Source organism: Dendrobates tinctorius, unplaced genomic scaffold (assembly GCF_039654945.1).
Source record: "Dendrobates tinctorius isolate UK_male_01 unplaced genomic scaffold, ASM3965494v1 ptg000134l, whole genome shotgun sequence".
Classification (NCBI taxonomy): domain Eukaryota; kingdom Metazoa; phylum Chordata; class Amphibia; order Anura; family Dendrobatidae; genus Dendrobates; species Dendrobates tinctorius.
Genome location: NW_027361802.1, coordinates 22,189,226 through 22,204,576, shown reverse-complemented (window position 1 = coordinate 22,204,576; position 15,351 = coordinate 22,189,226). Strand labels below are relative to the sequence as shown.

At 41.1% G+C, this 15,351-nt stretch overlaps 1 protein-coding gene across 4 annotated transcripts in view; it reads right to left on the bottom strand.

The window, feature by feature from the left end:
* Positions 1 to 209: 209 nt before the first annotated feature.
* The window catches only part of GCNT1 (glucosaminyl (N-acetyl) transferase 1), a 76,226-nt gene continuing 61,084 nt past the window's right edge, over positions 210 to 15,351 (bottom strand). For all 4 annotated transcript variants that reach the window (XM_073543790.1, XM_073543788.1, XM_073543792.1 and 1 more), the window contains one exon: positions 210 to 2,977. In XM_073543790.1, coding sequence (XP_073399891.1) covers positions 1,553 to 2,836 — 1,284 coding nt within the window. In that variant the 5' untranslated portion in view covers positions 2,837 to 2,977 and the 3' untranslated portion in view covers positions 210 to 1,552. The remainder of the gene's footprint in view (positions 2,978 to 15,351) is intronic.

The window sequence follows — 15,351 nt, the reverse complement described above, 5'->3', positions numbered from 1 at the left end:
ATGTAATATGCAATAAGGCATTAAGTACCCTGGGTGTGACAGAGCACTTAACTGGCCTCTGCTTCCCCATGTTTTACTACCCAGCACTAGCCTGTTTAGCTGTTTGTTGCCAGGAGGCAGGCATGGTAATCAGTCCATGTGCCGTCAATGTTGTAGATTACTAGTATCGGTAAAAGCTGTACTGTTAAGAAATAAAACATGGACACAACTTAAATTTACACAGCAAGTCATTGCTTTATTATCTAAATCTCTATAGACTGTGTACAGTCTTTACAATAATACATTTGAGGCACTCCAGAAAAATAAAAAATGTCAGGTTTTATCAAGTAGAAAAATAAAGGCTATAACAGACTGGCACATCAACATGAGCCTTTGCTGGATTGACCGCTTATTAAAATTAATAATAATCAAAATAAGTTAAACAAATGGTAATTTACATATTAAATAGCTAGTCTTACAAAAAAATCTCATTTCATGTTTTTCACTTATCCAAACAGAAAATGAACAATTGTGATTTTATTAAAATAGGTTAACCTATCACACACCACATTAGAAGAATGACTGCTTGTCACTCATTTGCTCCCATCTGAATATTTTTAAGAATGTTGTGTGGAATTAATGACTTCTGGTCACTTACAAAGGGGTTAATCCTTACTGATGACTGGGGACCACTACTGAAAAGTGACATGTTCCTAAGGTCAGTGTCATATATCCATGAAGCCCAAACAAACAGTGGTCGGATCGGAAGACTTTGCCAGACCCAGAGTCTCCTGTCTTGAGATAACTGCCTCATATAATGGCTACTGGCCAACGTCAAGAGTCCGAGCATTAGGCGGGGTTTACCAATCAGAGCCAGATCCATTTTTCACATACATGTTAAATTAACTTAAGATATAGCTCTCTATCCCGCATGGAGATGATTCATATTACTTTGAATGCTAGGTTAACACAGGCAGTTGATCTATACTAAGCACTACTTTGGGGTTTGCAAAAGAATAGTTGAAAAACAGGATTTGGATGGGTACCTTGGCAGAGACATTCATATGATAAGGCCAACACAGTCACTTTTAATTCCATCTGCCTCATGTATCGCCAGTGGCAATCTGCTTTTAGATGTGCTCAAAAGAATGGAAGACTATGCTTTACTTTAGAGGATTTTAGCATTATTAACAAAACAATAAAACGTAACAGGAAATGGTTGGAGAGGCTAATAAAATATGTATGGCATGAAAGTCACCTTGCAGCAATCCATACCAGGTGCACAGTGGTACATTGTTGAATTACAAAGAAGGCACTTATGTTGACAAGAAGCAGCCAAGAATATATTGCACGACAACTCCCACGGAGTTAAAGTAGAGCTATCTGCAGCTCATCAGCTGCAGTCTCACATGTAACTTTGTACTATCCAATTTCTCTAAATTCTTGAAAAGATACTCCTGTCTTGCAGTGTTCAAAACAGATTTGCCACATCAGCCGTAGAAATACTATGCAGTGTCAGAAAGTGGCATGATACGTGTAGTCAGAGCATTTTTGCACCTTGGCTGTATAGAGATCACTCATGTACTTCTGGATATAGCGTCTTGTACCTCAGATGTTCTTCTAGGCACTGAATGGCAATAGAGTCTACATCCACATCAAACTTATTAGCAAATAAGTGATGCTTCCCTACCATAAAAGGCAAATCACCAGCACCAAACACACAAACTGATCGCACATGTGTTCCGGCACATAGTGGATATGGTGCTCCTTTAGCAACATCTCCTTCCAGGTACTGCCATTTCACAAACCTTGCAACAGAATTCATGTCTGAAACATCGTATTTACCATTGGCAGGAACAGATCCTGGCATTTCAGGAAGTCTGTGCAAAGTGGCCCATAAAAACTCATCTGGGCTATAAGTGTCCTCAGACCACTTTAGAAACGTTCTGATTTTGTCATTTTCCAAGACATGGCTAACAAAAGCTCGACTAACAACAAAATATGCACTGCCAGAAAATATTGGGATTTCAAATGGCGGAGGGTCCTTGTTAACACTAGTTTTCTGAATGCCATTCTCATTTATCTCATAGTGCATCCTCCACCGGACTTCTTTGTGTGAGGGCATCTTCTCTGTTTCTAGACTGTTTTCACCTTTCAAGGCTTTTAACATCTGTACCATTTCTCTGTTTGTTTTTATTGGAAAATCCATGCCACAGAGATTTATTAAGTATTTCCACTGAGCATCAGCATGGAGAAGGTCTTTCATGCAGTTGAGGTCAGCCTGAACACGACTCCATGATGCATACACTACATTCTCCAGTTGGGAGGCAACAAAGACGTTTTCAAAACAGGCAGCAATACCTTTCACTGCAGCCATGAATGAGTCGGAAGATTTCTTGTCAACATGGATGCAATAATAATTTTGAGGCATGTATATTGTACGCAATAGTCTTTCAAACATGTCAATTTTATGGTGAATGACTATAGAATAGGCCAAGGGGAAATCACGCTCTTCATTGCTAACTGGATATAAAATATATTTGCGATGTTTGGTAAAAGAGTCGCAGTCTTTGGTCATGTTGATGTAGTCATTTTCATGTAGACGTTGCTGCTGTCTCCTTTTGACAGTGATGAGCTCTAATTTGGCACTTTGTATTGCTTCGATATCACCTTTTAGGATCTTTGCACAGTTCACATTACTAGTGGGATTTTCCCCTACAATTTCTAAGTTTTTGCTAGTAAAATATAGAGTTTTGCTGTGGTTCCTCACCACTGTGAGGGTGGCTGCAGTTAGTGCGATAAAGAGCAACAAGCCTAGTCGTTTGACTTTACAGTGGCGTAATTTTCTTCTTAGCATTTCAGAAAGTCTTGAGCAATTAGGAACGCAAGAAAAAAAAAATCTCACTTCCTGTCAAGTGAAAGGTGTCTTCCAGAGAACCAATTTCATCAGAGGTCAGTTGCGGTTATGTGACTCTTGGCAAGAAGACTCAAATACAGCCTAAAAGATAAAAATTAAAGAAGTTTGATTACAAAGACAAAATTAGCAATTATAAATGCAATAGAACCTTTACTTTACTATTAAAGATGTAGTCATACATATGCAGTGTACATTTGATGTATGCCAAAGCTCCAAACACATACCTAATGTATATAAAATAGTACTTTTTTTTAAATTAGCTGTAGATATTTGTGTAGAAGATTACTATACTATTCTACATGGTGGTATTAAAAAAAAAAAATGTACTCTGAGTCATGTGGATGGCAGATATAAGGACTTTTACAAGTGGTTTCACTTAGGTATGCAAGATAAAAATAAAGGGATGTTGCTCCTAAGCAACCAGAAAGAAACAAGCTTTGTTTTTTACACAGAAGCGTAAACAAAAAATGGATATATATATATTATTTATATATATATAAATAATTTGAATATTAACCACCTTAGTGACAGAGCCAATTTTTTACTTCATGACTAGGCCAATTTTTACAATTCTGACCAAGGTCACTTTAAGAGGTTATAGCTCTGAAATGCATCAACATATCCCACTGATTCTGAGAACTGTTTTCTCATTTTCTCATGATATACTGTACTCCATATTAATGGTAAACACTTATAACACTTGTGTTTATTTATGAAAAGAGTGGAAGTTTGACAAAAATTTTGAAAATTTAGCAATTTCCAAACTTAAAATGTTTTCGCCCTGAAATCAGAATCCTATTGCACAAATTAAATTAAATTTCCCACATGTCTACTTTACATCAGCACAATTTTTGAAACAATGTTGTTAGGGCTTTATAAGGGTACGTGCATACGCTGCGGAATGGGGTGCGGATTTGGCAGCGCGGATTTTGAAAAAATCCGCAGGTAAATCTGCAGGTCAAAAGACATTTGAAGTCACTTTGAGGGGTCTATATGATAGAAAATACCCAAAAGTGACACCATTCTAAAAACTGCACCCCTGAAGGTGCTCAAAACAACATTCAAGAAGTTTATTAACCCTTCAGGTTCTTCACAATTGTGCAATTTTTCCCGATTACGACGATACCCCATATGTGCAGGTAAACCACTGTTTGGGCGCATGGAAGAGCTCAGCTGGGAAGGTGCGCCGTTTGACTTTTTCAACGCAAAATTGGCTGGAATTGACATCGGACGCCGTGTCGCATTTGGGGAGCCCCTGATGTGCCCCACAAACGACACTATTTTGGAAACTAGACCCCCCAAGGAACTTACCTAGATGTATGGTGAACACTCTGAACCACCAAGTGTTTCACTGAAGTTTATAACGCCCGGCTGTGAAAATAAAAAGTCAGCTAGGATTGCAGCCCTTAGTTGTGAGCTTTGCCTGGCTGGTTATAGAAAATACAGGGGAACCCACGCCATTTTTTTCATTTACTTATTTATTTATAGAGCAGGCGGTGGCTGATGAATACCCCCATCAGCCGCTCCTGCTATCACTGTTATTAGCAACAGCAGGGGTAGGCTGATAGGAGTAATAGTCCCATCAGCTGCCATCTGCTGTCTCTTATCACTTAAATGTAACTCATCACTCTACCCTGCTCGCCGGCAGAGCAGGGTAGACTGATGAGAGCTGTGTACAGCACCCAGAGCCGGGGGAAAAGCACTTACTGCAACGATTCTTCCCTGGCGCCCGTCCGTATGGTATGGATGCAGCACACGCATGCCACACGCATTACAAACATGGACACGGACATCTCCAGGACTGGAAACATCAGGATGTGTGAAAGAGGCCTTATAGCGGGTTTTTATGTTTGGTAGCTGTCACATGCTAAAAAGACGCTTTTTATTGCAAAAAATAGATTTTGCATCACCGCAAAATTTTTCCATATTTTGGCCCACAGAGTCATGGGAGAGTCTTGCTTTTTGCGGGACGAGCTGACGTTTTTATCAGGGCTGTGGAGTCGGTAAGCCAAACCTGCGACTCCGACTCCTCAATTTCCCTTACACCGACTCCAACTCCGACTCCACCACTCCGACTCCCACACATATTGCTTATATTTAAGTGAAAAATTTATTGTAGTACAATGTGAACCTCAGACAGTTAATCATTTTTATGATCCAATAATCAAGATATTTAGATAGAACAGAATATATATTGGTGTACTAACCGGTTTTCATTCTTTTTGGTACAGATACGATATGGATAGACAGATATGGATAAATGGATAGATAGAGCAGATTTCTAATCTGCTTTTGCTATTGAAAACATTATCTATGAGCTCAAAAACCTTTCAGGTGATGCGGTTTTTTAAAAAGATGATCAGCTTTTGCAGCTGAAAAACGTATCCTCAAAAAACACAGGAAAAACGCTGTGTGTGAATGTAGCCTTAGATCAGGAATAGAACAGCCATTTATAGGACATTTCATAACTTTCACAAACTCCTATGAAAAAATATTCAGCACATCCTGCATTGAATTACTGTACCCAATTTATTATATATTTTAGGAGTCGGAGTCGGTCCATTTTATACCGACTCCAACTCCACCAAAATGAGCACCGACTCCGACTCCACAGCCCTGGTTTTTATTGGTACAATTTTCGGGCACATGACATATTTTGATCGCTTTCTATTCCGATTTCTGGGAGACAGTGAGCAAAAACCAGCAATTCGTTAATTTTTTTTTTTTTTTTTTTTTTTGGGGGGGGGGGGGCATTTATACCGTTCTGTGTGTGGTAAAATTGATAAGGCACTTTTATTCATTGGGGCTGATTACAGCGATACCTCATTTACAGATGTAGCGAAAATTAAGAAAACACTGCAAAATTTTCTTTTCGTCTGATTTCTCTCTTTATAGGTGTATTTAAGTAAAATGTAAATAGCTCTTTTATTCTATAAACTACTGACATGTCTTCGAATTTCCAAGCACTAAATTTTGTATTTATTTTCAGAAAACGAGAAATGTTCAAAATAACAAGACAATGCAGTGCTTGCAGACCTCAAAAAATGCTAAGAAAACAAGTTCATAATCATTAGATTCAGCATAATTAGAAACAGCAATACTAATGTTTTAACACAGGAAGAGTTCAGAAATCAATATTTTGTGGAATAACCATGATTTTTAATCACCGCTTTCATGCGTTTTGGCATGCTTTTCACCAGTCTTTCACACTGCTTTTGGGTGACCTTATGCCACTCCTGGTACAAAAATTTAAGCAGTTCTTCTTTGTTTGATGGCTTGTGACTAGAGTTGAGCGTCTTTGGTCGGATCGGGTTTCATGAAACAAAATTTGTTTCAGATGAAACTGGTCCGACTAGGGCAAAAAAAGTCGGAGTTTCATCCGAAACCCGACCCCAATGCAAGTCAATGGGGAATAAAAATCGGCATTGAGTGGATGAATGTCATCCACTCAATGCCGACTGTTATTCCCCATTGACTTGCATTGGGGTCGGGTTTCGCCCTAGTCGGACCAGTTTCATCTGAAACAAATTTTGTTTCATGAAACCCAATCCGACCAAAGTCGCTCAACTCTACTTGTGACTATCCATTTTCCTCTGGATTACATTCCAGAGGTTTTGAATGGGGTTCAGGTCTGGAGACTGGGCTGGACATGACAGTGATTTGATGTGGTGGTCCTTCTTCCACACATTGATTGACCTAGCTGTGTGGCATGGCACATTGTCCTGCTGGAAAAAAACAGTCCTCAGAGTTGGGGATCATTGCCTGAGCAGAAGGAAACCACTGTTTTTCCAGGATAACCTTGTATGCGGCTTGATTCATATGTCCTTTGCAAAGATTAAGCTGCCCAATTCCAGTCTTGCTGAAGCATTCTCAATCCTCCACCAAATTTCACAGTGGGTGCAAGACACTGTGGCCTGTACACCTCTCCAGGTCTCTAACCATTAGACGACCAAGTGTTGGGCAAAGCTGAAGATTAGACTCAGAGAATATTACCTACTCCAGTCCTCTATGATCCAATCCTTATGGTGTTTAGCAAACTTCAGCCTGGCTTTCCATTGCTTCTCATTGATGAAAGGCTTTTTTCTAGCTTTACATGACTTGAGCCCTGCCTCTAGGAGCCCGTTACCAACTGTTTTACCATGCACTTCACCCCAGCTGCCATTTGCCATTCCTTTTTTAGGTCTGTTGATGCTATCTTGGGGTTGCTAAGTGACATTCGAATAAGATGGCGGTCATCCCGCTCAGTGGAGAGTCGTTTTAGCCCTCTGCCAGTCTGTAGCTTCGTGGGCCCCAATGTCTGCTGCTTGACCTTGTTGTAATGGACTACCATCTTAGAAATTTTAAGGATGGAGGCAACATGATGCTCACTGTATTCCTCTGCAAGTAAAGCCAGATTTGAGCCCTTCTTTTCCTCACTCAAGACTTTTCAACATCTTTGGCATGGTTAAAAGTTATTTTTTCATTTCTATTACTTTTGGGATATTACTAGCACTTGTTTTGCCATCCAGATTGTCCTATTGGAAGAGGATTGTGAACACCACAGCAGGATTTTTTTTATACTTTCCTTTGTTAAATAAGATTTGGTTCAGGTGATCACCTAATCAGAAGCACATTAAGTAGAATGAGGTGTACTCTGGTTGGAATTCAACTGACACTGGATTAGAATGGCTGTCAGACATGTAGAGAACCTGATTTTTATAAACCTGTGCAGAGGTCATTTAAATTTTTGCCAAAGCTGTATTATTTTTTATGTTTTGGCGCTGATATATAGTTATTTTATAGAAAAATTTTTTATTTTTGCATCTCTTTATTTTGAGAGCTCGAACTTTATGATTTTTCCACTGATGGAGCTGTATTGGGGCTCGTTTTTTTGCGGGACAAGATGACGTTTTCAGCGGTACCATGTTTATTTGTATCAGTCTTTTTGATCGCGTGTTATTCCACTTTTGTTCGGCGGTATGAAAGCATTGTTTTTTGCCTTTTTTATGATGTTCACTAAAGGGGTTAACTTGTGGGACAGTTTTTAGGTCGGGTAGTTGCGGACACGGCGATACCAAATATGTGTACTTTTATTTTTTATCTGCATACCAAAGAAGCTGTCAGCTCTGTATTGACACAGGAAGACTTTCTGATCATGCACTGCGCATGATCAGCAAGTTTACTAGCTCTGGTGAGCAGGTTGTTGTCATGACGACATCCGCTCATCATGGCAATGATCGGAACCCCGTGTAATGCTGCGATCCAAAGGCAGAGGGGCTATGAATTTTTGGCTTTTCAATTGAACACAGTCGCTGGATGATGGGACTATTACTGTCCCATCATCGGCTCTTGCGGTCACTGTTATATATGACAGAAGACATAGCCAGATGGGAGTAGTAGTCCCATCAGACGATGACTGGCCACACACGCCCACACACATTCTCCGCCCACACACTGTTCCTCATTCCTTTCTGCAGTGTTTTTGGCACGCAAATCCGCAGCTAATCTGCAGACCTTTTTACACCTGCGGTTTAGCTGTGAACTTGACTGACTAAATGTATGTCAATGGGTGCTGAAACGCTGCAGATCTACAAAAAGAATTGACATGCTGTGAAAAATAAAACGCTGAGAATCCATGCGGAATTTTCCACAGCATGTGCACAACAATTTTGGATTCCCATTGATTAACATTGCTTGAGCTACCCATTGAGGATTTAGTTCAAATCCACGCGGAAAAAACGCTGCAGATCAAAGGACCTGTGGTGATGTCACGACCATGTGACCAGTCACGTGCTTGGGAGGAGGAGTCAGACACAGGGCTGTGCTGGAGTAGAAGTGTCCAGGTCACAGAGCAGGGTGTGATATCACATCCCTGGGGGAAGTATAGTAACCCCGTATACATGGGATCAGAGGGTACCTGCAGCAGAGCTGTGTGTGCAATGAATGTAAAGGCCCCGTTACATTTAGCGATGCACCAGTGATCCCGACCACGATATGACCCCGGTCAGGATCGCTGGTGCATCGCTAAATGGTCGCTAGTGAGCTGCCAAACAGGCAGATTTCACCAGCGACGCAGCAGCGGTCGGACTCACCTGTCAGACGTGGCGAGGGTGACTGTCTTCCACCTGCGTCCATGGCTCGCTCGTTGGCGCCAGCAGGAAGCAGACGACGAGAAATGAACCAGGCCGATCTCGCGCGATCAGCGATAGCCAGCGGGGGAGCCGGTCGGAGGTGCGTATCACATGTAGCGATATCGCTGCTGCATCACAAAATCGGTGACACTTTAGCGTTATCGCAACTGCTGTCGGGTGTCCCTGGACCAGGATCTCTTTCCCTGTGGCTAGGCGGAGTGGGCAGGGACCTGTGGAGTGGGTGTTGTTTGAGAGAGATATATATAGATATATTATACACACAGTGCCTACAAGTAGTATTCAACCCCCTGCAGATTTAGCAGGTTTATACATTCGGAATTAACTTGGCATTGTGACATTTGGACTGTAGATCAGTATGGAAGTGTGAAATGCACTGCAGCAAAAAAGAATGTTATTTCTTTGTTTAATTTTTTTTTAAATTGTGAAAAGTTTATTCAGAGGGTCATTTATTATTCAACCCCTCAAACCACCAGAATTCTGTTTGGTTCCCCTAAAGTATTAAGAAGTATTTCAGGCACAAAGAACAATGAGCTTCACATGTTTGGATTAATTATCTCTTTTTCCAGCCTTTTCTGACTATTTAAGACCCTCCCCAAACTTGTGAACAGCACTCATACATGGTCAACATGGGAAAGACAAAAGGAGCATTCCAAGGCCATCAGAGACAAGATCGTGGAGGGTCACAAGGCTGGCAAGGGGTACAAAACCCTTTCCAAGGAGTTGGGCCTACCTGTCTCCACTGTTGGGAGCATCATCCGGAAGTGGAAGGCTTATGGAACTACTGTTAGCCTTCCACGGCCTGGACAGCCTTTGAAAGTTTCCTCCCGTGCCGAGGCCAGGCTTGTCCGAAGAGTCAAGGCTAACCCAAGGACAACAAGGAAGGAGCTCCGGGAAGATCTCATGGCAGTGGGGACATTGGTTTCAGTCAATACCATAAGTAACGTACTCCACCGCAATGGTCTCCGTTCCAGACGATCCCGTAAGGTACCTTTACTTTCAAAGCGTCATGTCAAGGCTCGTCTACAGTTTGCTCATGATCACTTGGAGGACTCTGAGACTGACTGGTTGATCGAGATCTTTGGTGCCAACCACACACGTGACGTTTGGAGACTGGATGGCACTGCATACGACCCCAAGAATACCATCCCTACAGTCAAGCATGGTGGTGGCAGCTTCATGCTGTGGGGCTGTTTCTCAGCCAAGGGGCCTGGCCATCTGGTCCGCATCCATGGGAAGATGGATAGCACGGCCTACCTGGAGATTTTGGCCAAGAACCTCCGCTCCTCCATCAAGGATCTTAAGATGGGTCGTCATTTCATCTTCCAACAAGACAACGACCCAAAGCACACAGCCAAGAAAACCAAGGCCGGGTTCAAGAGGCAAAAAATCAAGGTGTTGGAGTGGCCTAGTCAGTCTCCTGACCTTAACCCAATTGAAAACTTGTGGAAGGAGCTCAAGATTAAAGTCCACATGAGACACCCAAAGAACCTAGATAACTTGGAGAAGATCTGCATGGAGGAGTGGGCCAAGATAACTCCAGAGACCTGTGCCGACCTGATCAGGTCTTATAAAAGACGATTATTAGCTGTAATTGCAAACAAGGGTTATTCCACGAAATATTAAACCTAGGGGTTGAATAATAATTGACCCACACTTGTATGTCTAAAATTTATTAAAATTTAACTGAGCAACATAACTTTTTGGTTTGTAAGATTTATGCATCTGTTAATAAATCCTGCTCTTGTGTGAAGTTTGAAGGCTCTAACTTATTTGCATCTTATCAAACCTGCAGGGGGTTGAATACTACTTGTAGGCACTGTGTGTGTATGTATGTATGTATGTATGTATGTATGTATGTATGTATGTATGTATGTATGTATGTATGTATGTATGTATGTATGTATGTATATATTTTTAACAATTCTCCAGTTCTTATTTTCATGATTGAGAGAGTTTGTTCCACCAGTCATTAAAGATGCTAGTGGTCAAAAATCCCAAAAATCCAAACACAAACATGTCTATAGTAAATTGAGATCAAAAGAAAATATACCGGCAATGACATCATTAAACTAAAGGTATGGTGCACAAGGCCTTTGTATAATCACATCATATACCCATAAATCCTGAAGATCTCCTTCCAAAGAATATTACAATGCAAGTTGTAAATTGAAACATTTCTTTATGATTTGATCAGCAAGTTTACTAGAAAGATGAATATGTGTGATATGTTCAGCTGCATAAAAGTCAAGCATTATTCAGTTCTGAAAACAAGCAGCTAGCCAGCAGCTCCAGGTATGAAAGCAGTACTTTATGTCAGCAAGGAAAAGCTTTTTTTTTTCTTCACTGAATACCGGTATGTACTTTTTGCAAAGTATAAGGTTACCTAGTAACCCAATACTTATCCAGATATAATGCATTTTTAAAGGAACATTTAGGCTATGTGCCTACAGTAGCGTTTTTAAACGCTCAGGAAAAGGGTCTCCTTCCCAGAAAACGCGCGTTTTTCCGCGATTTTTTTTGCGCAAAAAACGCGCGTTTTTTTCCGCGCGTCTTTTGGACTATAGGAAATAGCCAAAAACGCAGATCTAAGTGGAAATTAATGAACATGCTGCATTTTTTACCGCTAAGCGTTTCCTTAGCGGTAAAAAAACGCATCTATTGGCACAAAAAGGCCAAAATGCATTAAAATGAATGGGATGCTTCTTTTAAGCGTTTCTGATGCGGTTTGACCCTGAAAAACGCATCAAAAACGCTTAAAAAAACGCAACGTGGGCACATAGCCTTACTCTTAATAGGATATCTGAAATTCTGATTCCTCAAGATACAGGAAAAAAATTGTTTTTGTTTTTTTTTTTTAAATCCTGAAGGCACACATCCTACAATGTATCACAATGATGATTAATTTATAGATTAATTTATAAGAGGAAATTACTACTACTCTGGCTCAGTGCAGAAGCTGTATATTTAAAGCCAAAGGCTGAGTACAATTGCAAGCTTTGGGAAAGGCTTTCATGACATCAGGAGGCCAGTACGCAATCCCACCCTATAAACACCTTTGATAAAAATTGATCTCTACTACAAATATTAGAGGCTGGTGGGTTAAAAGTATGTGCTTACACTTGCCAACTTGCAGCTATAAAATAACCACTGATCATTTTTAGGCAGGCTGACTGCACTTTCAATGCACACAGAAAGATCCATAATAGTTCTGTGTGCATAAACGGTCATTCTTCTTGGGAGCACATGTTTTCACAGAACTATATACTGTTAAGACAAAGATCTTTAACCCCTTAATGACGTCTTTTTACTGACCTAAGATATAAGAGAACATCATCCCCACACAGGTGACAATTCAGCAGCTGTCAACTGTACACTATAGCTGACAACTTGCTGTATCACAAACTATCAGTGTTGTCACCGTCCATATCTGTTTAACCCCTTAGTTGCTGCTGTCAAATGTGACTACATCAAATAAAATGGTTAATACATTGTGGGGGCTTCCGCTTTAATCTAATTGACACACCGAGATCATGATTGTGTGGTCCTGATGTTTGCCATAGCAGTTCATGTCTAGCGGCCTTAGAGTCTCACGGCTATAGCGGTCAGTTCAGAAGTCAGCAACATTTAGGTGGTAAACAAACACTTTTTCATTCCTTCTATACCAATTTGCATTAATTCCTGAAAATCACCTGATGGGTTAATAAACTATCAGACAGAAGTTTTCAATATGTCAGGGGATACAGTTTTTAAAATGGTATCATTTTGGGGTTTTCCAATATATAGCACCCCCAAAGTCACTTCAAACCTGGAAAGGTCCCTCAAAAAAATAAATTTTGTAAATTTTCTTGAAAGAATGAAAAATTACTGCTACATTTTTATACCTCCTAAAAGACTAACAAAATAAACTAGGGTTTTAAAAATGGTGCTGAAGTAAAGCAGACATGTGGGAAATGTTATTTATTAAATGTTTTTGGGTGGTATGACTCTGGATTAAAAGGGATAATCATTCAAAGTTTGAAAATTGCAATTTTTTTTTACATTTTTGTCAAGTTTCTGATATTTTATATAAACACAAAACATATCAACCTAAATTTAACATTATCATAAAATTATAGTGTGCCACGAAAAAAAAATCTCAAAATCAATGGGATTTGGTGAAGCATTCCAGAGTTATCACCACATAGTGACACTGGTCAGAATTTAAAAAATTGGCCCCGTCACTAAGGGGTTAAGCAAGCATAAAAATAATTTTAACCAAAAAATACATTGTGATTTTTTTCAATGGGAGATTAAGAGGTTTTTTCATAGTACATGATTATTGGCAAACAAGTGTTCCTAGGGACACTTAATCACAATAAATCGGTAAATTCTCTGCTAAAATCTTAAACGTCTTATTTTCACAAGACCCAATTTTCATAATTTGTTTATTTTCCCTCCGGTAATTCATGCTGGATTCAAGATCTTTGCATTCAGATTAATGCTGTCTTAAGCCCCCGTTACACATAGCGATCTCGCTGCTGAGTCACAAGTTTTGTGACGCAACAGCGATCTCACCAGCGAGATCGCTGTGTGAGACTCTTAAGCCCCCGTTACACACTGCGATATCGCTAGCAATATCGCTGTAAAGTCACCGATTTTGTGACGTTGCAGCGATATCGCTGCATGTGATACTTACCTCCGACCGGCTCCCCCGCTGGTAATCGCTGATCGCGCGAGAAGCTGCTGGATCATTTCTCGTCGACAGCTTCCTGCTGTGACGAGCGACGCGTGGAGCTGGGCGGGAGGACACAGGATCGCCGCGTCTGACAGGTAAGTAGCGATCCCCGTCACCTGCGATGTCGCTGGTGAGATCTGCCTGTGTGGCAGCTCACTAGCGACCACCTAGCGATGCACCAGCGATCCTGACTGCGTCATATCGCTAGTCGGGATCGCTGGTGCATCGCTAGGTGTAACGGTACCCTTACCAGTGACCGGCCCCCCAGCCGGTTATCGCTGATCGTCCTGGAATGGCCAGGACATTTTTTTGATCGCTGGTCTCCCGCTGGCCAGCACGCATCGCTGCGTGTGACTGGCGGGAGACCAGCGAGCTGCCGCTGGTAACTAAGGTAAACATCGGGTTTCTAAGCGGCGCTTAGAAACCCGATGTGTACCTTAGTTACCAGCGTGCTGGTGCAGGGAGCTGGTAACCAAGGTACACATCGGGTTTCAAAGTGCCGCGTGCCGCTTAGAAACCCGATGTGTACCTTGGTTACCAGCTCCCTGCACCAGCACGCTGGTAACTAACATACACTGCGTGTAACTAAGCGACGTGCGTGCTTGTTACCCACGTGTCGCTGGTGCAGCTGCCTGTTTGGCAGCTCACCAGCGATCATGTAGCGACACACTAGCGATCCTGGCAAGGTAATATCATTGTCGGGATCGCTGGTGCGTCACTATGTGTGATGGAGCCCTTAGCCTCAGCCTTTGGTTATAGGTACTGCATATTTCCAAATATCAGAATTTGCACATTTAAAGAGCATCCAGCCCTACATAAACCATATCACAAAGAAATAATTCTAAAAATGTTATTTTTATTCATCATTACATATTAGGAGACAAACAAAAATGCCCCAGAACCACTCAAAGCTAAGACATAATAATGTGCACCTCAGAAAAACCTCTAAGGGAGAAAAAGTAATAAGTAAAGCAAACCACAAAACCTAAATATACTATTATTCAAAATCAGAACCTCACCCTGCAGATATGTTCAGGTAATGTATCAGTTAAGATCCGATGCAGGTCAGAGATGAAGGACCAATACAGGGTAAAGAGACTATGAAGAGGTAATAAGTGTGGCTGACAGAGTAAGTATCCCAGAGGAAGATCTATATATCAGAGCGGTAACCCTTAGTACATAAAGTGACAGTGCAGATTAGAGTGTCATTCAGTGCTTAGTGCCGAGTATCCCGGTTCCAGGAACGTGCCCCGACGCACGTTTCGCCTATTTGGCTTCCTCGGGGGGCAGTGATTTACAAATATGTAGTGGGATACAGCACCCTCTCCCTCTCTTTCATAGGTCTGCAAAATTCTAAGCTGTCACTGTCACTGTGTACAACTCTAGACACTACTGCTGCTCATCAGATGTACAAAAGTTCACATTAGAACCCCAATTTAAAGTGAATCTAAAAGCAAAAATGAAAAAAGTCACATCATAGTGCAGAGGTTTTCATTAAAAAAAGTAACAGTTAGGGCCGCAAAACTGCTAACCATAGCAAGATCTGCTTATAAACAGGGACAACTTTGTCCAAAACATGGACTAGCTGCTGCTCCTCCTTGTGTCAGTTT